General features: G+C 44.9%; 1 protein-coding gene across 1 annotated transcript in view; it reads right to left on the bottom strand.

Moving 5' to 3' along the window:
* Window positions 1–22,864, bottom strand: part of TGS1 (trimethylguanosine synthase 1) — a 77,061-nt gene that overhangs the window by 21,195 nt on the left and 33,002 nt on the right. The window contains exons 7-10 of the mRNA XM_068237391.1: window positions 21,132–21,303; window positions 13,052–13,667; window positions 11,157–11,327; window positions 9,218–9,361 (exon numbers count right to left, since the gene is read on the bottom strand). Coding sequence (XP_068093492.1) covers window positions 9,218–9,361; window positions 11,157–11,327; window positions 13,052–13,667; window positions 21,132–21,303 — 1,103 coding nt within the window. The remainder of the gene's footprint in view (window positions 1–9,217; window positions 9,362–11,156; window positions 11,328–13,051; window positions 13,668–21,131; window positions 21,304–22,864) is intronic.

The following is a 22,864-nucleotide window of genomic DNA, read 5'->3' as shown; positions in this document are numbered from 1 at the left end:
TCAGATCATATATATATACTGTACAGTCACAATCAGATGTGTATATCTGACTTTAAAATACGGGGACTGCTTTATTGAAGCAGCACAAGTAACTAATTTTGATTGGTTTATTTCATTTTTGTGGACTAAGCACAGCTATTACTGTATGTATAAATTATTTATGATGACTATTATCTGAGAAATAGAACATTTTATCATATTTTCTATTTTAAATTACAGTTTAAATTCATTAGGAGTTGCATTTTTTCCCCGACTCCAGGCACGACTCCGACTCCAGGCACCCAAAATACCCCCGAACCGAGGACAAAAAAAAAAGTAAAATGAATGAAGCCTATGGGGGCCTAGACTGCCTTTCCCTGTGCTGGTGCTGCTTGGGGGTCCCCATCGTTCCCCATCCTCAGTCCTCTAAACAGATGGGATCCTCCAGTGGTATATTTTTCTAAGAAGCTCCCCCTAGCGGTGGTGCGCTCAATGACAACAAGCAGGGCCAGCACACTCAGCACCCTATGTATTTTTCAGACTCTACGACGCATCTAGGTTTAGTGGACAAAAATCAGGAAAAAATACTAAAGCTGGTGCGGCCATGGTGCAGGGGCGTCTTATGGCCCTTTTCCCCCACTAATTAGGTCTCTGTGTGCCTTTCTTGTACATCCTGTGTCCCCGTCTGTTCTTCCTGTCCCTCTGTGTGCTCCTCTGTTCCCCTGTGTCCCTCTGACCTTCTCCATCCCAGTGTCCTTCTCTGTCCCAGTGTCCCTTTATCCTCCTCCATCCCCCTGTGTCGTCCTGTGTCCTCCATCCCCCTGTGTTGTCCTGTGTCCCCCTGTAGCTAACAGAGAAGCTAGTTTGTAACCCCAGTATGTTAATCCTATGCCTGCTTCCATGAAAGCAAGAAGTCAACACACCGCAGATTTATATCAGCTGTAACAAAGAAAAGTTTTTCTTTAAAGGTTATTGTGCAGTAGCATATCTTTTAGAGCAGAGAGGAAGTTCTGAGTTCAGGACCGCTTTAATAAGAGAGTTGTACTGGTTCTTATTGCAGCGAGCACGTACTCAATCTACATAGCCACTCTCACCCCCTACATGCCTGCAGTAATAAGGTGCCATCACTGACATTGCCTGCACGCTGGACTGTGCTATTTACATTACATTATGACAGGCAGCCCAGTCTCATTCACACGCACCCCACGGACAGACATAGAGCATCCAGCAAAAAGCTGCTCATCTCAATGGCACAAACCACCGTCGGACACTCTCAGAATCAGTTGACTAATACCAGCCAGACCCACCCGCCAAGGAGATCCTGTTGCAACCTCAAAGCCTGTCCCTGGTCTTAAGTGGCACGTAAGTACTACTGGCTGCTCTATTAGCTGCCCAATCAGGCGGGGGCGCTGCCCCAGATCCACATATCACGGCCGCCCACTGCTCCCTACTTACTTCATAATAGGTGAAGATGTTCTCCAGGGCGGGACCAGGGCTCCGTAACTGGGGCCAATCGCTGCTCTCCCTGCCAGTGAGTTCTTTTTAAGTCACATACCTGCAACAAGCCTGCAGCCAGTGGAGTCAGACCAGAGTCAAAGCATCCGATCTGCATGTTTATTCTGGTCCAGTGACTCAAAAGAGAAACTCCAACCTAGAATTGAACTTTATCCCAATCAGTAGCTGATACCCCCTTTTACATGAGAAATATAATGCTTTTCACAAACAGACCATCAGGGGGCGCTGTATGAAATCCCTCCCACAAGAAGCTCTGGGACCGCGGTACTCTGGGCAAACTGCCACAATGTAACAATGTTCACAGACAGGTAAAAGCTGTTTACAGCTGTCTCTAACAGCCAAAACAGCTAGGAGCAGCTACATAACCTGCCCACAGTAAAAATGTCACCATGTAATAAATGTCACAATGTAAATTGGGGAGAGCAAAGATTTCACAATGAGCAAACACTGACTAAATCATTTATACATAATTATGGTAAAAAATTAAGCACTTTTTTTTACTACATTATTTTCACTGGAGTTCCTCTTTAACCACTTGAGGACCACAGTCTTTCTACCCCTTAAGGACCGGCCACTTTTTTTCCATTCAGACCACTGCAGCTTTCACGGTTTATTGCTCGCTCATACAACCTACCACCTAAATGAATTTTGGCTCCTTTTCTTGTCACCAATAAAGCTTTCTTTTGGTGCTATTTGATTGCTCCTGCGATTTTTACTTTTTATTATATTCATCAAAAAAGACATGAATTTTGGCAAAAAAATGATTTTTTTAACTTTCTGTGCTGACAATTTTCAAATAAAGTAAAATTTCTGTATACATGCAGCGCGAAAAATGTGGACAAACATGTTTTTGATTAAAAAAAAACCATTCAGTGTATATTTATTGGTTTGGGTAAAAGTTATAGCGTTTACAAACTATGGTGCAAAAAGTGAATTTTCCCATTTTCAAGCATCTATGACTTTTCTGACCCCCTGTCATGTTTCATGAGGGGCTAGAATTCCAGGATAGTATAAATACCCCCCAAATGACCCCATTTTGGAAAGAAGACATCCCAAAGTATTCACTGAGAGGCATAGTGAGTTCATAGAAGATATTATTTTTTGTCACAAGTAAGCGGAAAATGACACTTTGTGACAAAAAAAAAGAAAAAAAAAAGAATCCATTTCTTCTAACTTGCGACAAAAAAAAATGAAATCTGCCACGGACTCACCATGCCCCTCTCTGAATACCTTGAAGTGTCTACTTTCCAAAATGGGGTCATTTGTGGGGTGTGTTTACTGTCCTCGCATTTTGGGGGGTGCTAATTTGAAAGCACCCCTGTAAAGCCTAAAGGTGCTCATTGGACTTTGGGCCCTTTAGCGCAGTTAGGCTGCAAAAAAGTGCCACATATGTGGTATTGCCGTACTCAAGAGAAGTAGTAGAATGTGTTTTGGGGTGTATTTTTACACATACCCATGCTGGGTGGGAGAAATATCTCTGTAAATGACAATTTTTTCATTTGTTTTACACACAATTGTCCATTTACAGAGTTATTTCTCCCACCCAGCATGGGTATGTGTAAAAATACACCCCAAAACACATTGTACTACTTCTCCCGAGTACGGCGATACTACATGTGTGGCACTTTTTTGCACCCTAACTGCGCTAAAGGGCCCAAAGTCCAATGAGTACCTTTAGGATTTCACAAGTCATTTTGCGGAATTTGATTTCCAGACTACTCCTCACGGTTTAGGGCCCCTAAAATGCCAGGGCAGTATAGGAACCCCACAAATGACCCCATTTTAGAAAGAAGACACCCCAAGGTATTCCGTTAGGAGTATGGTGAGTTCATAGAAGATTTTATTTTTTGTCAAAAGTTAGCGGAAAATTGATTTTTATTGTTTTTTCACAAAGTGTCATTTTCCACTAACTTGTGACAAAAAATAAAATCTTCTATAAACTCACCATACTCCTAACGGAATACCTTGAGGTGTCTTCTTTCTAAAATGGGGTCATTTGTGGGGTTCCTATACTGCCCTGGCATTTTAGGGGCCCTAAACCGTGAGGAGTAGTCTGGAAATCAAATTCCGCAAAATGACCTGTGAAATCCTAAAGGTACTCATTGGACTTTGGGCCCTTTAGCGCAGTTAGGGTGCAAAAAAGTGCCACACATGTGGTATTGCCGTACTCGGGAGAAGTAGTACAATGTGTTTTGGGGTGTATTTTTACACATACCCATGCTGGGTGGGAGAAATAACTCTGTAAATGGACAATTGTGTGTAAAAAAAAAATCAAAAGATTGTCATTTACAGAGGTATTTCTCCCACCCAGCATGGGTATGTGTAAAAATACACCCCAAAACACATTGTACTACTTCTCCCGAGTATGGCAATACCACATGTGTGGCACTTTTTTGCACCCTAACTGCGCTAAAGGGCCCAAAGTCCAATGAGTACCTTTAGGATTTCACAGGTCATTTTGCGAAATTTGATTTCCAGACTACTCCTCACGGTTTAGGGCCCCTAAAATGCCAGTTCAGTATAGGAACCCCACAAATGACCCCATTTTAGAAAGAAGACACCCCAAGGTATTCCGTTAGGAGTATGGTGAGTTCATAGAAGATTTTATTTTTTGTCACAAGTTAGTGGAAAATGACACTTTGTGAAAAAAACAATAAAAATCAATTTTCCGCTAACTTTTGACAAAAAATAAAATCTTCTATGAACTCACCATACTCCTAACGGAATACCTTTGGGTGTCTTCTTTCTAGAATGGGGTCATTTGTGAGGTTACTATACTGCCCTGGCATTTTAGGGGCCCTAAACCGTGAGGAGTAGTCTTGAAACCAAATGTCGCAAAATGACCTGTGAAATCCTAAAGGTACTCATTGGACTTTGGGCCCCTTAGCGTACTTAGGGTGTAAAAAAGTGCCACACATGTGGTACCGCCGTACTCAGGAGAAGTAGTATAATGTGTTTTGGGGTGTATTTTTACACATACCCATGCTAAGTGGGAGAAATATCTCTGTAAATGACAATTGTTTGATTTGTTTTACACACAATTGACCATTTACATAGAAATTTCTCCCACCCAGCATGGGTATGTGTAAAAATACACCCCAAAACACATTATACTACTTTTCCTGAGTACGGCGGTACCACATGTGTGACACTTTTTTGCAGCCTAGGTGCGCTAAGGGGCCCAACGTCCTATTCACGGGTCATTTTGAGGCATTTGTTTTCTAGACTACTCCTCGCGGTTTAGGGCCCCTAAAATGCCAGGGCAGTATAGGAACCCCACAAGTGACCCCATTTTAGAAAGAAGACACCCCAAGGTATTCCGTTAGGTGTATGGCGAGTTCATAGAAGATTTTATTTTTTGTCACAAGTTAGTGAAAAATGACACTTTGTGAAAAAAACCCAATAAAAATCAATTTCCGCTAACTTTTGACAAAAAGTAAAATCTTCTATGAACTCGTCATACACCTAACAGAATACCTTGGGGTGTCTTTTTTTCTAAAATGGGGTCACTTGTGGGGTTCCTATACTGCCCTGGCATTTTACGGGCCCAAAACCGTGAGTAGTCTGGAAACCAAATGTCTCAAAATGACTGTTCAGGGGTATAAGCATCTGCAAATTTTGATGACAGGTGGTCTATGAGGGGGCGAATTTTGTGGAACCGGTCATAAGCAGGGTGGCCTTTTAGATGACAGGTTGTATTGGGCCTGATCTGATGGATAGGAGTGCTAGGGGGGTGACAGGAGGTGATTGATGGGTGTCTCAGGGGGTGGTTAGAGGGGAAAATAGATGCAATCAATGCACTGGGGAGGTGATCGGAAGGGGGTCTGAGGGGGATCTGAGGGTTTGGCCGAGTGATCAGGAGCCCACACGGGGCAAATTAGGGCCTGATCTGATGGGTAGGTGTGCTAGGGGGTGACAGGAGGTGATTGATGGGTGTCTCAAGGTGTGATTAGAGGGGGGAATAGATGCAAGCAATGCACTGGCAAGGTGATCAGGGCTGGGGTCTGAGGGCATTCTGAGGGTGTGGGCGGGTGATTGAGTGCCCTAGGGGCAGATAGGGGTCTAATCTGATAGGTAGCAGTGACAGGGGGCGATTGATGGGTAATTAGTGGGTGTTTAGGGTAGAGAACAGATGTGAACACTGCACTTGGGAGGTGATCGGACGTCGGATCTGCGGGCGATCTATTGGTGTGGGTGGGTGATCAGATTGCCCGCAAGGGGCAGGTTAGGGGCTGATTGATGGGTGGCAGTGACAGCGGGTGATTGATGGGTGGCAGTGACAGGGGGTGATTGATGGGTGATTGATAGGTGATTGACAGGTGATCAGTGGGTTATTACAGGGAAGGACAGATGTAAATAATGCCCTGGCGAATTGATAAGGGGGGGTCTGAGGGCAATCTGAGCGTGTAGGCGGGTGATTGGGTGCCCGCAAGGGGCAGATTAGGGTCTGATCTGATGGGTAACAGTGACAGGTGGTGATAGGGGGTGATTGATGGGTAATTAGTGGGTGTTTAGAGGAGAGAATAGATGGAAACACTGCGCTTGGGTGGTGATCTGATGTCGGATCTGCGGGCGATCTATTGGTGTGGGTGGGTGATCAGTTTGCCCGCAAGGGGCAGGTTAGGGGCTGATTGATGGGTGGCAGTGACAGGGGTGATTGATGGGTGGCAGTGACAGGGGGTGATTGATGGGTGATTGACAGGTGATTGACAGGTGATCAGTGGGTTATTACAGGGAAGGACAGATGTAAATAATGCCCTGGCGAATTGATAAGGGGGGGTCTGAGAGCAATCTGAGCGTGTAGGCGGGTGATTGGGTGCCCGCAAGGGGCAGATTAGGGTCTGATCTGATAGGTAACAGTGACAGGTGGTGATAGGGGGTGATTGATGGGTGATTGATGGGTAATTAGTGGGTGTTTAGAGAAGATAACAGATGTAAACAATACATTTGGGAGGTAATCTGACGGCGGGTTTGCGGGCGATCTAATGGTGTGGGTGGGTGATCAGATTGCCCGCAAGGGGCAGGTTAGGGGCTGATTGATGGGTGGCAGTGACAGGGGGTGACAGGGGGTGATTGATGGGTGATAGGTGATTGGCAGGTGATTGACAGGTGATCAGTGGGTTATTACAGGGAAGAACAGATGTAATTAATGCACTGGCGAATTGATAAGGGGGGGTCAGAGGGCAATCTGAGCGTGTTGGCGGGTGATTGGGTGCCCTCAAGGGGCAGATTAGGGTCTGATCTGATAGGTAAAAGTGACAGGTGGTGATAGGGGGTGATTGATGGGTAATTAGTGGGTGTTTAGAGGAGAGAATAGATGTAAACAATGGATTTGGGAGGTGATCTGATGTCGGATCTGCGGGCGATCTATTGGTGTGGGTGGGTGATCAGATTGCCCGCAAGGGGCAGGTTAGGGGCTGATTGTTGGGTGGCAGTGACAGGGGGTGATTGATGGGTGATTGATGGGTGATTGATGGGTGATTGACGGGTTATCAGGGAAGATAGATGCATACAGTACACAGGGGGGGGGGGGGGTCTGGGGGGGGGGTCTGGGGAGAATCTGAGGGGTGGGGGGGTGATCAGGAGGGGGCAGGGGGCAGGGGGGGGGTAAAAAAAAAAACTGCGTTGACAGATAGTGACAGGGAGTGATTGATGGGTTATTAGGGGGGTGATTGGGTGCAAACAGGGGTCTGGGGGGTGGGCAGGGGGGGGTCTAAGGGGTGCTGTGGGCGATCAGTGGGCGGGGGGGGGGCAGATCAGTGTGTTTGGGTGCAGACTAGGGTGGCTGCAGCCTGCCCTGGTGGTCCCTCGGACACTGGGACCACCAGGGCAGGAGGCAGCCTGTATAATACACTTTGTATACATTACAAAGTGTATTATACACTTTGTAGCGGCGATCGCGGGGTTAACATCCCGCCGGCGCTTCCGTATGGCCGGCGGGATGTTACGGCGGGTGGGCGGAGCCAGTTGCCGGGGGAAGCGCGCGTCATCAATGACGCGATCGCTCCCCCGGCATGCCTAAAGGACGCGCCGCCTGAAGGCGTATTGCGGTCCTTTAGGCGTCCACTTTGCCGCCGCCCATGGGCTGTGGGCGGTCGGCAAGTGGTTAAAGTATTAGAGGCAGAGCATCGGCACAGAAGTCAGGCAACTGACATTGTTTATTAATGAAGATGGCAGCCTCTGTATTCCTCTCACGTCAGAGTCCCTAAATACATGACATTTTCCACTGACCTAAAGTGATGAATTATGGGTGTTTTGTAGAGGAAGTGATCACAAGCAGTAAATGGCTATACTGTGCTTACAATCAGAATCTATGTTTTCAGGTATCAGTGGCCTATGCAGAATCTATTATGACATATGACTGCAGACAGAGAGGCACTCATGCTTGCTACACAGCCATAGCAGTTAAAGTGAACCTCCAGACTAAAAAATCTACTCAGCTGAACTGAAAAGGCTTGGTGTTTCTTTAACAGTTTCACAGCATCAGAACTTTGTTTTTCTTACCAAAGCATCATTTTTAGCTGCATTTTTTTGCTAAGCTCCACCCATCAAAGAACAAAAGCCCAGGCTTTTTTTCCCAGATGCTGTGCAGAGCATGATGGGATTTCCTATATTGTTATTCACGTTGCCTAGCAACTAAGAGAGGTGCTCAGGACACAGGACAGTTGTAACTGTGTCTCATGCTCCCTGTCACCTCCTTTCAACCAAAAAGATGGCTGCCATCATGAAATCAAACATTTGCCTGTTCTTTTAAAACAGTATGGGTAAGAGATTATATTACCTAACTATTTTAATTAACATAACTAATGTAACTTAATGACAGTATGTTTGTTTAGGCTGGAGTTCCTCTTTAAGGCACCTGTTTTTTCACTGATTTGACGTAGTGGGCAAGCACCCGTGAAACGCGTTGTCAATTGTTGTGCTCAAATAAAAAGACCGTTTTCAATAAACTGGTCCAAATTCTTTAAGAGAGGTAAGATTACCTCTCTGTTTATAAGGTTAACAGCTTATTAACCTAGCTTTTATGCATTGGGCACCTCCACCCGTTTTAAAGAGACTCTGTAATGAAAAAAAAAAAAGTTCCCTGGAGGGTACTTACCTTGGGAGGGGGAAGCCTCAGGGTCCCAATGAAGCTTCCCCCACCCCTGTACCTGCAGGCAGTCCAGTGCTGGCTCCCAGAAGCGCCCCGCAGTCCTGGCTCGACAAGCCTGACAAGGCTTGCTATATTTACCTTTCCTGGCTCCAGCGGGGGCGCTGTTGCAGCTCTCAGCACAGAGATAGGTGGAAATAGCCGATCTCTGTCGGGTGCGCTCTACTACACAGACGCAGGAGACTTGCACCTGCGCAGTAGAGCAGCCCGACAGCGATCGGCTATTTCCGCCTATCTCTGAGCGGAGAGCCGATACTGCGCCTGCGCTGGAACCGGGAAGGTAAATATTTACATCCCCACTGTTTGGAGGGGCACAGCAAGACCGCCATGGGGCACAGGAGGACGGGGGAAGCCTCGATAGGATCCAGAGGTTTCGCCCACCCGAGGTGAGTACCCCCCAGGGGAACTTTTTTTAGTTACAGGTTTTCTTTAAGTGTCCTATTATGGCATATGACTGCATAAATGGCTACAGTATCCTGAAAGGGAGTGCAAGTTCAGAATCCTACATGGAATTGTGTTTACTTGTATTAGCTAAAAATCTCAGCTTTCCAAATTCTGTTAAATAAAACGTACCTTTCATGCCTTCCAAAGCAAACTGGATGGCATTTCCACCAACACCGCAGAAGGCATCCACCACAACCTCACAGTTTATGCACTGACGAACCCTCTGGGCGATGTGCTGTGCAATCTTCTCTGGTGTCACAGAAAACCAGCCTTCTGCAATGTATAGAGCATGTCAACTCAGTACAATGTGTGCACAATCACCATCACATTACAGCTTTATGCTACGGTTTCATGTATTATTCCTTGTTTCAGTAACAAAACACTCATACTAAATAGTAATAAATTAGGATACAACTCTGACATAACATTCAATAAAATTGTTTTTTTTTCCCAGTTTTTATTACCCATACAGTTATGCTTGCTTTTGTACACAAGTAGTCTGTTTACAAATTCCCAAAGTACAGTTTAGCTGCTCTGAAAGCTGCCATTGCATTTAATTGCGTAGCTGCTGTATTTATGTATTAAAATATATCTAGGAATCACTTCTCAGCTGTTTTCTGCTTCTCAGCTCAGTATAAGCAGTTTGCTAATGTGTGCAGATGACACACAACTGTATCTGTCCTTCAAGCCTGGCACCCAAGACCCATCAGCATCCATAAATGCGTGTCTAGTGGATTTACAAAAGTGGATGAACACCAGCTGGCTGAGGCTGAACTCTGAGAAAACAGAGGTGTTGGTGGTAGGTGGTCCACACATGATGGATAAAGTTCAAAACGCTCACCACCTCAAACTAGCAATTGGGGGAGATACTGTACAGTATAAAGACTCTGTGCGAAACCTTGGGGTGATCCTGGATGGAAATCTAAAACTCAAACAGCAGATATCAGCTGTCGTCAAACAAACACACTCTGGACTCAAAGTGCCACTCTGGACTCAAAGTGCCAGAGCTGCAGCCACTAGGACGCGCTCTATAGACAGTAGCAGTGTTAGGAAGACTTGCCCAAGGTCTCCTACTGAATAGGTGCTGGCTTACTGAACAGGCAGAGCCGAGATTCGAACCCAGGTCTCCCGTGTCAGAGGCAGAGCCCTTAACCATTACACTATCCAGTCTTCCTTCTTCCATCTAAGAAATATAGCGAAAATCACACACCTTATCCCAGCTGAAGACCTACCTACCCTGGTTCATGCATTTGTATCCTCCCGCCTAGACTAATGTAACGCCCTGTTCATCGGATCTACAGAAAAGGTTCTGCGCCCCTTACAGCTAGTACAGAATGCTGCAGCCAGACTCCTAGCCAATGCCCCCCGCAGCTCACACATCACCCCAGTACTGCAAACTCTTCACTGGTTGCCAGTAGAATGGAGAATCCATTTTAAGATCTGCATACTGACATTCAAGGCTCTGCACCACATGGGACCCAAATACATAGCGGATCTATTGGAACTTTATGCCCCTCCACGCACCCTCCGCTCTGCCAACAAGATGAAGCTGGTTATTCCCAGGATACACTTAACATTTAGTGCTTGGGCCTTTTCCTATGCAGCCCCTACTCTATGGACAGCTTTAAAAAAAGGCTAAAAACTCACCTCTTTTCCCTAGCCTTTGAAACTGCATAATGCAGGGTCACAGCGCTTTGAGTCCCCAGGGAGAAAAGCGCTTTATAAATATTATTGTTACTGTTGTTATTGTTTACTAAATGTATCTGACAAGGGAAGGTAAACAAAAGAGAATATTATCACTTCGGATGCGGCCAGAAGCTTTCCACTTAATCAAGGAGCTTTCCACTGAAGAATAAAGTGCTGTGTTAAACTGTTTGAATGCTGGGAGTAGATTTTATGCTGTAAATTTTTTTTACAACAAAGAGGAAATGCTCAGTTTCATACCACTTTAAGCTTCGTAGGTATAACTATGCTAAATACATTGTGCAGCTGCTATCACAGCACAATGTTTTGCCTGCATAAAGCAGCAGAGATCTGAATGTGGGATAGCAGAGCAGTCACACCATACCTTCATCTAATTTTATTCCTTCATCAAAACGAGAGAACAGTCTGTAGCGTTGGGCCCAGTACTTGGCGAGGTGCGGGTCCGCAGCAATCTCTGGAGGCAGGCACTGGCGCTTCTTTTTATTCTTTCTCTTTTTTTTCTTATTACTCCAGTCTGCAGATGTCACTGGGGAGGCTTCAGAAAAGGAACGCACATACATTACACTCGCCAACACAATTCCATAGCATACTAATTTGGCATAAAATACCATAGCACTGTATCAAAGTGTATATGAATACAAAATTAATCAACAGAGCAGAGGCCACTAACACGGGTGCAATAATAGAGCAGAGACCACTAACACGGGTGCAATAATAAAGCAGAGGCCACTAACAGGGGTGCAATAATAGAGCAGAGAGGCCACTAACAAGGGTGCAATAATAGAGCAGAGGCCACTGACAAGGGTGCAAGAATAGAACAAAGGGCACTAACAGGAGTGCACTTATACAACAAAGGACACTAAAAGAGGTGCAAGAATGGAATAGAGACTGAACAGTTTACAGCGACGGGTTGGAGGATCATCACTACTATTAGAGGGGACTATAATGGGGGAGCAGCACTGTTATGGTGGCTGCACATGGAAAAATCCAAATAAAAGATTATTGGATGAATTGGCAAAAATCAAATGCAGCACAGTAATTTCAGCTTAAATTGACTCCGAGCTCTAAATAAAAACGAAATTGGTACTAAACCGCACATGCGCAGTACTGTCACGCCAGCCGCCGTGGTGACGCGAGGCAGCTGGCGTGGTGACGTCAGACGTGACGTATCAGGAAGAAGGAGCCCGACACCGGGGCCCAGTGTCGCCGGGAGCCATTTCAGGACTTGGGAGAAGAGTCAGATGGACGCCGACCTACGATGGGCTGCAGAAAGCCCCAGGTGAGTACCAATTTCGTTTTTATTTAGAGCTCGGAGTCCCTTTAAAGCACACCTGATGTGAGAGGGATATGAAGGCGGACATATTTATTTTATTTGATCAATGCAAATTGCCTGGCTGTCCTCTGACTGGATTAGCTGCATGCTTGTTTCAGGTGCATGTGATTCAGACACTGCTGCAGCCAAAAAGGACTGCCAGGCAACTGGTATTGTGTAATGGCAGTTTCCACTTGCCACTGTTGCACACATGCCATGCATGGCTATGGGATTATGAGCACTGAAAAATGCTGCAATGTTGGCTGAATCACTAGTGCAAGCGATTCGGACGTCGGCAGCATAATACCCTATGGTAGAGTGTCCCTGCACTATTTGCTTGCGGGGAAACTCTGCGGATTCGGCCCGATTTCCGCAGCAGTGAAAAAATTGTTGCAGCCACCATATGTCCCTCACTTCAGGTATCCTTTAAAACTGTCGACTGAAAAATCCGGACAATCTTTCACTTTAGCAGAAAGATTAGATGCTAGGCATTCAACTTGTGGCAATTAACTTTTTAAAACACTGTTTGCATCAATTGTACATTTAGATAACTTTATTTCCAGACTCCATGAACTCACTGTAATGCTGGGAATACAACATACGTTTTTTTTCAGATAGATGGTTCGATAATTTCCGACATGTCTGATCTTATTTCGATTGTTTTTCTGATCGATTTCTCATAAAAGTGAATGGAAATAGATGAGAAAAGATAAGAAAATCGAGCAGGAAATCAACTGGAAAATCGAATCAAAAATTGATCAACCGGGATATTGACCCAAAAAAAACCAAACGCATCATGTATACCCAGCATAAGGGTGACCAATGTTCCCCACCATAATACTGACTGAAAATACATGTGAGGGGAGAGGGAGAGAGAGAGGGACTCTGAAAATGCAGCGACTAAATAGACTGTAAAAAAACAAAAACAAAAAAAAAAAAAAGCCCACCATTTTTCTCCTCTTCTGTTTCAACTTGTAGATAGCTTGGAGTTTCTAGAGAGACCAGTTCTCTTGAAGAATTCCTTGATTGTTCCTGTGGGTAATTTTCATCCGTTAAACACCAGATGGCGTTAGAGGGTAGCTTACAATCTGTCTCTTGGTTTGGGCTGCTGCTTTCCAGTAAGGCAGTCCGCACTTTTTCATATGGTAATTTGGATGATTGTTCTGTATCAGGATGGTCATCTTCACATGGTTCTCTATTAGGATGTCTGTCTTCACATGGTTCAGTGTCAGGATGTCTGTCTTCACATGGTTCTCTATTAGGATGTCTGTCTTCACATGGTTCAGTGTCAGGATGGCCGTCCTCACATGGTTCTCTATCAGGATGGCTGTCTTCACATGGTTCTCTATTAGGATGTCTGTCTTCACATGGTTCTCTATCAGGATGGCCGTCCTCACATGGTGCTTTAGAACTGCACTCCTTTTGCTCACCAATAGGCGATTTACTACTTGAAAAGTCTAGTCCCTCAGAGTCAGAACTACTGACAGAGTCCTCCACCTCCACCAAATCTTGATGTGCTTCATCCTCAACGGCTCTATTCACCTTTCCCAGGAATGATTGCACCTAATAATGAGAGAAAGATGAAAATGGAACTAATGGTGCCCATACACGGTACAATAAAACGCTCAATAAAAATGAACAATTATTCTGTTTTTTTCAATAAAAATCCGATTGGATTTGATTTAACGGAATAATCAAATCGGAAAAAATGAAAAAAACTGTACCATGTATGGGCACCCTTAGAAAAGGAAGATCCTCTTCAGGTAACACTTATGTAGGATACAGGTTGCTTAACCTCCTTAGCGATCATCACATGCCAGGAGCAGTTATCCCGAAGCCGGTAGCCGCCGGGAGGTCTAAGCAGAGCAATGTGCACAGCGGGCGTTTTAACTCACCTCCCGGGGATCCCGATGTCAGCTGCTATTCTTCTTCCTCTCCTCCTTGGCTCTGCTTCCCCTTGGTAAGATTGTCATTATGACAGCCGGTAATCTCACTATAGGGTTACAGCGCCACCCAGAGGACGGAGGGAGAACTGCAGCGCTGGATCCAAGGGAGTTGAGCGAGTGCTGGGCTGCTGCAGAACTCCCTAGCAGCATGATTTTTTCCCCCAGGTTTTAGGATATAAAAGCATGCAAACAAAGACCCTAAAATCCAGAAAGAAAGAATCATAACGCCAAGGGGGATAAAGAGAATCTGTAAGTAAAGTAAAACCGTCTGGGGGATACTTACCTCTGGGGGGTGAAGCCTCTGGATCCTAACGAGGCTTCCCCTGTCCTCCGGAGACCCATCAATCCAGCGCTGCAGCCCCCCCGGACCACAGCGAGGTAAATATTTACCTACCACGATCCTGTGCAGGCGCACTGGCGGCTCTCAGTTTGGGTTAAGGCTGAAATAGCCAAACACGATCGGATCCGCTCTACTGCGCAGGTGCGAGTCCTTTGTGCTTGCGCAGCAGACCGGATAGGATTGGGTTCGGCTATTTCCGCCATACCCGATGAAGAGCCCCGCTAGTGCGCCTGCACAGGATTGCAGAGAGGTAAATAAATCAGCGCTTGTCAGGGGAGCCAGTGCTGGATTCCCCAAAGCTACAAGGGAGGGGGGAGCCTCATTGGAACCCTGAGGCTTCCTCCTCCCGAGGTAAGTATCCCCAAGTGGGCTTTTTTTTTTTTTTTTTAATGAAGTACAGGTTCTCTTTAATAATACCTTAGTCTTAGCAGATAGCTGTAAATGCACATTTATTTAAAGCGCCAAAGGGTGCTCTGAGCTGAGTCTAAGAAGCCTTAAAACTCAGCTCAGAGCACGCTTTGGCACTTTTAAAGTACTACTACCACAAAAAAGACAACTTTACTTACGGTAACGTCTTTTCCAGTAGTCAGAAGGACAGCACCCCTGGTGAGACTTGTCTCCCTCCCAATCGTGGACAGGAACTGCAAAAGAAAAGATTTGCATAACAAATTGGCAGCCATACATAAGCCACTATCTTACCACCAGTAACTCAGTTAATACAATAGATGACACGGACCGCATAGATGCTCACTTACATAATTATTATTCCACCCAAAAGAAGGGCGGGTTGCAGGGGTGCTGTCCTTCTGACTACTGGAAAAGACGTTACCGTAAGTAAAGTTGTCTTTCCCAGAACGTCATTGGACAGCACCCCTGGTGAGACGATGTACAAGATATAGGATCTAGGGAGGGACCACTGCCTGCAGCACCTTCCTTCCAAATGATAAGTCTGCTGCAGCCGAGATGTTTAGGCGATAATGTTTCACAAAAGTGTTCTGACTTGACCAGGTAGCAGCTCTGCATATCTGTTCTATAGATGCCCCTGCCCTCTCTGCCCAGGAGGTTGATATTGCTCTTGTAGAATGAGCTCTGATTGGAGAGATTAAATGCTTTCCTTGAACCTGATATGCTGATGTGATAGCCTGTTTTATCCATCGTGCCAGCGTTGCTTTGGAAGCTTTGTTGCCTCTTTGTTTTCCAGCAAAAAGGGTGAACATTGCGTCAGTTTTCCTCCAGGAACTTGTTCTTTCCATGTAGTGTATAAGACATCTCCTTACGTCAAGGGAATGGAGTCTCCTTTCCTTTTCATTACTAGGATTCTCGCAAAAGGAGGGTAGGAAGATCTCCTGATTTCTGTGAAAAGAGGAAACTACCTTGGGTAGAAAGGCTGCATCAGGACGTAATGTTATTCTATCCTCTGAAATGGTGCAATAAGGCTCTCTAATGGATAGTGATTGTAATTCACCAATTCTCCTGGCTGAAGTAATTGCCAGCAGGAAAATGGTCTTTAAGGTAAGAAATTTTTCCGAAATTTGCGCTAATGGCTCAAACGGAGCCTCACACAAACCCTGTAAAACAATGTTTAAATCCCAAGTAGGTACTTTTGTTTTAATTGCTGGCTTAAGTCTCTTTAAAGCCTGAAAAAAACGTACAATTAGATTTTCTTCTGCCAGTCGTTTTTCTAAAAACACACTAAGAGCAGATACCTGTACTTTCAGGGTGCTGATACTAAGACCTTTCTTATATCCACACTGAAGAAATTCCAATACGGATTTGAGAGATGAATTGTTAAAGGATCTTTCCCTACACCAATCGTTAAATATTCTCCAGGCTTTCTGGTATATTTCTCGAGTCACTTTTTTTCTACTCTGTATCAAAGTTTCTGATAGTTCATCTGAAAACCCTTTGGACTTCAGGATGCCCCATTCAGGTTCCAAGCTGAAAGGTGAAGCATGTGTAAGTTCGGATGCCATACTGGACCCTGAGATAGCAAGTGTGGCAGAGGAGGAAATATTATCGGATCTGTTACTGCTAGTGCCCTCAGTGACGTGAACCATGGTTTTTTTGGCCACAGTGGAGCTATTAAGATTACTCGAGCCTTGTCCTGTATAATCTTCTTTATCACTCGAGCTAGCAACGGAACTGGAGGAAATGCATACATCATTACTTCCCCCCAATTGATCGAGAAGGCATCTACTTTCCATGGTAGATCTTCTGGAAACAGGGCACAAAATTGTTGGCATTTCGTATTCACTTTCCTTGCAAACAAGTCTATTTTTGGGCAGCCCCATTGTAACGTCACCTGCTGGAATATTTCCTGATCTAATGACCATTCGTTCGCATCCAACCTCTTCCTGCTGAGGTAGTCTGCCAGTTGGTTTGAGGTTCCTTTTAAGTGTGTCGCTGTTAAGGATGAGAGATTCCTTTCTGACCAAAATAGGATCCTCGTCGTCTTTTCCCATAAGGATTGACTCCTCGTACCCCCTTGTCTGTTTAGGAAAGCCACCACACTCTGATTGTCTGTCCTTATCCTCACATGAGACTTCTTGATTTGGGGCCCGAAATGTAGTAAAGCTTGCCACACTGCTTGCAGTTCTCTGTTGTTTGATGACTGTGAACTGATCGTCATACTCCAGGCTCCCTGGGCCGGTTGAGAATTGAAGTGGGCTCCCCAACCCCATAAACTGGCGTCGGTTGTAATTGTATTCTGATGAGGAAAACTCCACAGACGACCTGGAGATAGATGATCCAGCTGTTTCCACCAAAGCAGAGAAGCCTTTATACTCTGTGGAATGACGATTTTCTTGTCCAGTGACGTCATAGACCTGTTCCAAGATTTTAGTATCCACATCTGTAAGAATCTTGCATGGAACTGCCCCCACTGGATTGCCGGAAAGGAAGAAGTTAGAAGACCTAGAAGTGCCATGGCCTTTCTTAGCGATATGCTTCTCAATTTCTGAAACGAGAGAACATTGTCAATAATAGCACTGATCTTCCTATCAGGTAACAACAATTTTTCCTTTCTAGTAGAAATAATGAAACCCAAAAACTCTAAGGATTGGAAAGGAACTAGGGCAGACTTTTCCCAATTAATCAACCAACCCAAATCCTGGAAGAAGCTCAAAGTTGTAGTTATCTGATCAAAAACGGATTTCTCAGAAGACCCCCATAATAAAAAATCATCAAGGTAACCGACAATATTAATCTGTTTTAACCTGAGAAGGGCTAGTACCTCAGACATAACCTTGGTGAATAGCCATGGAGCTGAAGATAATCCGAAAGGTAAGGCATTAAACTGAAAATGTCTTACCTCTCCTTCCATCCACACGGCGAACCTTAGGTATTGTTGGCAGGACAAATGGATTGGCAGATGAAGATATGCATCCTTCAGGTCTAGAGATGCCAAGAAGTCGTCTTTCTGTAAGAGATGAACTACAGATCGGATATTGTCCATCCTGAACTTTCTGTATTTGACCCTCAGATTTAGTTTCTTTAGATTTAGAATAAATCGATAGGTTCCCTGAGGTTTCCTCACCAGGAAGACTGGAGAGTAGAATCCCTGTTCTTTTTGGCATGCTGGAACCTGGCGAATTACCCTTTTCTGAAGAAGTGACCTTATTTCTGATTGAAGGGCTATTCTTAAAGATGGGTCTTTTGGACAAGGGGTTAGGACAAAATTTTGAGGGGGAGGCTGCTCGAACTCTATTTTGTAACCTTCTAATATTATATTCAGTAACCACTGATTGCTGAAGAGTTGTTGCCATTTTTCGAAATAGTTGGTGACTCTCCCCCCCACTGGAATGATGGCGTCATTGCTTGTTTGTCTTTTTGGTATTAGTAGAGGTATTGGGGGGTCTTTGTTGTCTATAAGGGGCCCATCTTCTACCCCTGGAAGATTTGTTATCCGCTTCATTTTTGGCGGGGGCCCGAAATGGCCGCTTATTTTGAAAAGGGCGCTTCCTTGGGAAATTCTTCTTATTATCCGCCGTACGATCTAGTGTATCGTCCAGCTTTGAACCGAACAGCAGATTACCTTCACAGGGGATACCACAAAGCTTAGATTTTGAGGAAGTATCCCCATTCCAGGTCTTAACCCATACTCCCCTTCTAGCCGAGTTGACTAGCGCCGTGGTTCGGGCTGCCAACTTTACTGTATCATCTGCCGCATCAACCATGTAATTTGAGGCATTCGTAATTTTTGGGAAGTCATTCAGAATTTCTTCCCTAGAAACTCCATTAGCAATCTTAAATTGCAGGTCTGATAGCCAAGTTTTCAGAGAACGACTAACTGCTGTTGATGCCACAGCCGGTTTGAAAGTTAATGAAGCCGACTCCCAAGCCCTACGCAAAACATTATCCATTTTTTTGTCTATTGGATCTTTTAGGTTACCAAAGTCTTCAAACAACAGGTCTGATTTTCTTGACACCCTGGAAAAGGAAGGATCCAGCTTTGGCGGAGGACCCCAACAAGCCTGATCATCCGGGGCAAAAGGGTAGCGCTTAGATAAAGATTTGGGCCAAAAGGCCCTTTTCTCAGGATTTTCCCATTCTTTCTTAATCATAGATTTAAGAGTAGAATGGACCGGAATGAATCTAGATTGGGGGTCCGCCAAACTTTCATACATCTGATCCAGGGGTGTCAGGGGTTTTTGCTCTGATCTAATACCCATTGTTTCATGCATGGAGGTTAGGAGATCTTTCATTAAATCTGGGGAAAAAGCAAATTTCTGTGATTTCTCAGCTTTTTCTATCTCTTCACCCTCAGATATCTCTTCTAATGCAGATATTTCCCCCTCAGAGAGTTCCGAGCCCTCTATATCACTCTCCCTACTTCTCCTAGCCTGCACAGGAATACGTGCCGCCGGAGTAGGAGAAGACCCAGTATTGATAGGTATAACAGCAGCGTCACTGCTAGGGCCAGGAACATCAGCAGGGTTGGGGGCTACAGCTTGAGAAGAAATAGCAGAATCCTTAATTTCTTTGATTGCTGAAGACATTTCCGCCCGCATCCAACCCATCAGATCTTTAAATATGACAGGGGATTCATCTTTAACCAGTTTATTTGTGCAATCCTGGCACAACTTTTTAGAGGATGAGGATGACAAGCGAGTGGAGCAAATGGCACATTTCTTCGCAGATTTGCTAGATCCACTTGATGCATGCTGACCCTTGTCAGTTTTATCATGTTTTTCAGGCTTTTCATGTTTTTCAGGCAGAGAGGTATCTTGGGCTGGCCTGGCAGACTGCGCAGGAGCTGACCCAGAAGCGTCCTCCATGCTCACATAAACCACCAGAGTGAGACAGGGAAAAGGATTAAATCCACATGAACAATAGGGCTCAGCTGACTAGCCCATTAGCATAATTTATTTGCATAGTCCCCCGTCGCGGCACCTGCCGCTTAATAGATATGCATAATTACCTCGTATTTCCGCAGCCCCTGCCGCGCTATTTGCTAATTACCTCAGCGAATCAGCTGATGCTGATTCGCAATCACCTCCGCGGCCCCTGCCGCCCGATCAGAGTCACGCCGGACGCCGTGCGTGACAACTTCCGGGTTGACCCGGAAGTATCTTGGTCTGAAAGCGCGCCTGCGCTATATCTCTGCTGCCTCATACGGAGAAGCCTCCTCCACGCTGCAGGGCTCCGACTGTACACTGTACAGCATGCCTGGAGCCCTGAAAGACGTTGCCCCCGACCATCTGTCATGGATAGCATCCTGGAGACCTCTCCTCTGCATTCCCGTCCGGGACAGGAAACTGAACTGAGTTACTGGTGGTAAGATAGTGGCTTATGTATGGCTGCCAATTTGTTATGCAAATCTTTTCTTTTGCAGTTCCTGTCCACGATTGGGAGGGAGACAAGTCTCACCAGGGGTGCTGTCCAATGACGTTCTGGGAAAAGTAGGCAGTTAAAATCTGACAAAACCGACAGGTTTTGGGTCAGTCCATCTTCTCCTGGGGGATTCTCAGGGTTTTCTTTGTTTTCAACAGCATTTCCTGAACAACAGTTGCAAAGTCTAATGCTGGGTACACACGATGAGATTTCCCGTTCGATTCCCGGATCGATTCGATTAAATCAAACATGTTCGATTGGATTTCGATCGATTTTTTCATGATAGGTATGCAAAATCGACAGAAAAAACGATCGAAATCCAATCGAACATGTTTGATTTAATCGAATCGATCCGGGAATCGAACGGGAAATCTCATCGTGTGTACCCAGCATAACTGACAAAATAGTGTGCAAGTGATTATGGAAGCTGGCTGGTATCTTACTATTTTTTCAGTTAAACTGCTGTTCAGGAAAAGCCATTGAAAACAAAGAAAACCTGGAGAATTCCCCATGTGGAGATGGGCTGGCCCAAAACCTATCGTTTCGGTCAGATTTTAACTGCCTACTTTTTTTTTTTTGCGATAGTGGTCCTTTAAACGGTCTGAGGAAGTGGGCATAGACCCATAAAATACGTTGCCAGTGCATATTAAAATTCATTAATTACATGAATTTGTCTTCATTGAGGTAAGCTACCTCACGTTTGCTTTGAGGCTCCTGGCACTCTAGCAGGCTTCTTGCTTCGGGACTTCTGCTACATATGGATGCTCATCCATATTTTAGATTTACCTGAATGTGGAATATATTTTTAAAAAAGCAATTCATGTTCTATCTAAACATGACAAGCAAATAAAGATTTAAAGAAAGTTAATTCCTATAGGACAGTACCTGCGATAGGTGAAATATCCTTACCTTGTTCAACATTTTACTTATTATGGGTTTGGTTTCTGACTCGTCGGTAAAAAAGATGTGATTGTTCTTGACCGTCATGGGTCTGTGCATGTCCAGAAGGTGGGACTTGTGCCTGGCTCCTTTGTCCAGGTAGCGCAGAGTCCGATGTTTGAAGTGTGAAATTCCCCCATACCTATAACAACAAACAGATGCGTGGTGAATACACACAGATACACATTATGGAACAGAGTTTCCCTGGTGGAGCTGATGGCATAAAAACAAATCTTACATGATTGCCCTGCCCCCAGCCTGACTTGGATCTCCATAATGTGCCAGCTTCCTAACATATGAAGGGTTTCAGGTCGATTTCAGTTTTAGATTTGTGAAGCTCTGCAATTAGTATGGAGGAGGTACAAATTGTAAAGGTGACGTGTCACTGCTTTATAAATGAAATAGAAGTAGACGGATGGGGAGTGGCACACCTTACCAAGGTTGGGTGCTTAACCATTGATGTGAAGCAACATCCAATACAGTTCAGACAGTCAAAAGGACTGGTTAGCACTCCAGCTTTTCAAAAGCAAGTTAAATCTTTATTCTTCAATTCACGTGTAAAAACACCTAACACTGCGGTGTCTTTACACATGAACTGAAGGGGCGTAACTAGAAATCACTGGGCCCCCCCTGCAAAACTTTGGATGGGGCCCCCTCCCCCTGCACACTGAATAGGCACTGCCTACAAATCTTTTTCTACAATACTTTGTATGATTCGTTATCAGTGGCTGAGCAGTCATTAGAACAATTGTGCAGCGAGCAGAACGTTTTTTCTCTCCATGCCCCTTAGTTGTCAGTCTCTCAGGTCGGGGCCCCTGTGGCTTCTGGGCCCCCCTGCGGTTGCATCCCTTGCAGGGTCTATTGTTATGCCTCTAGCTGGAGTAATAACCAGTCCTTTTGACTGTCTGCTTTATAAATGAGTTCCTCAGACTGCGGACATTGAAAAGCTCTAAAAGGGCCTTTTTTTTTTTTAACACCAGAAATTGTATAACGCAAACAGGCAACAGTATCCAGCTACACAAAAAAATGAACGGTGAAAATATATTGTTGTAGGCATGTGTGTTGCTTTAAGACTACCATGCTATATTTTATATCAAATACCGGTAGTCCCCGACTTACGAACGACCCGCCGATACGAACGGTATGGATTCTGTATTTCCATGGGAACAAGCCAAAATTTGGGACTGGAGGCACGTCAAGAAATAAGACACAGTGTACAAATAATAAATAGTAACCACCCACCAGAGATTCCCCAGCATTAATTAATAGCACTGTGTCTTATTTCTTGACAAAGCTCTTTTCATAGAGTGAAACTGGTTCTAGTTGAATTGACACCTGAGCACTGTAATTAATGTACATATCACCCTTTCTACCTCAGCTTTATACCTTCTGTAAAGGCATTTTTATACTACTATGTAGGAGCAGCTTGGTTGGTTTGTGAATGTTGGTAATTGTTTACCAATCATTCACTGCTGAGATATTAACCGCACTCCTAAATGCCATATATAAGTATCTGTATTTGCTCTATCACCTTGCTGTGATTTGAATAGCTACACCCCAGTATTTGTTGACTGATTTCCAGCCACCTGGGGGGGGGGGGGGGGGGGGGGGGGGAATCAGCAAAGACCTCTCATTACAAAGCATTGTGTTTTTAATAAACATATGTATTGATACTGACTAGTGCGAGACAGACCTACAATGGC

Source organism: Hyperolius riggenbachi, chromosome 5, assembly GCF_040937935.1.
Source record: "Hyperolius riggenbachi isolate aHypRig1 chromosome 5, aHypRig1.pri, whole genome shotgun sequence".
NCBI classification, from domain to species: domain Eukaryota; kingdom Metazoa; phylum Chordata; class Amphibia; order Anura; family Hyperoliidae; genus Hyperolius; species Hyperolius riggenbachi.
Note: the sequence above shows the minus strand (reverse complement) of the source record. Positions and strands in the feature narration are given on the sequence as shown.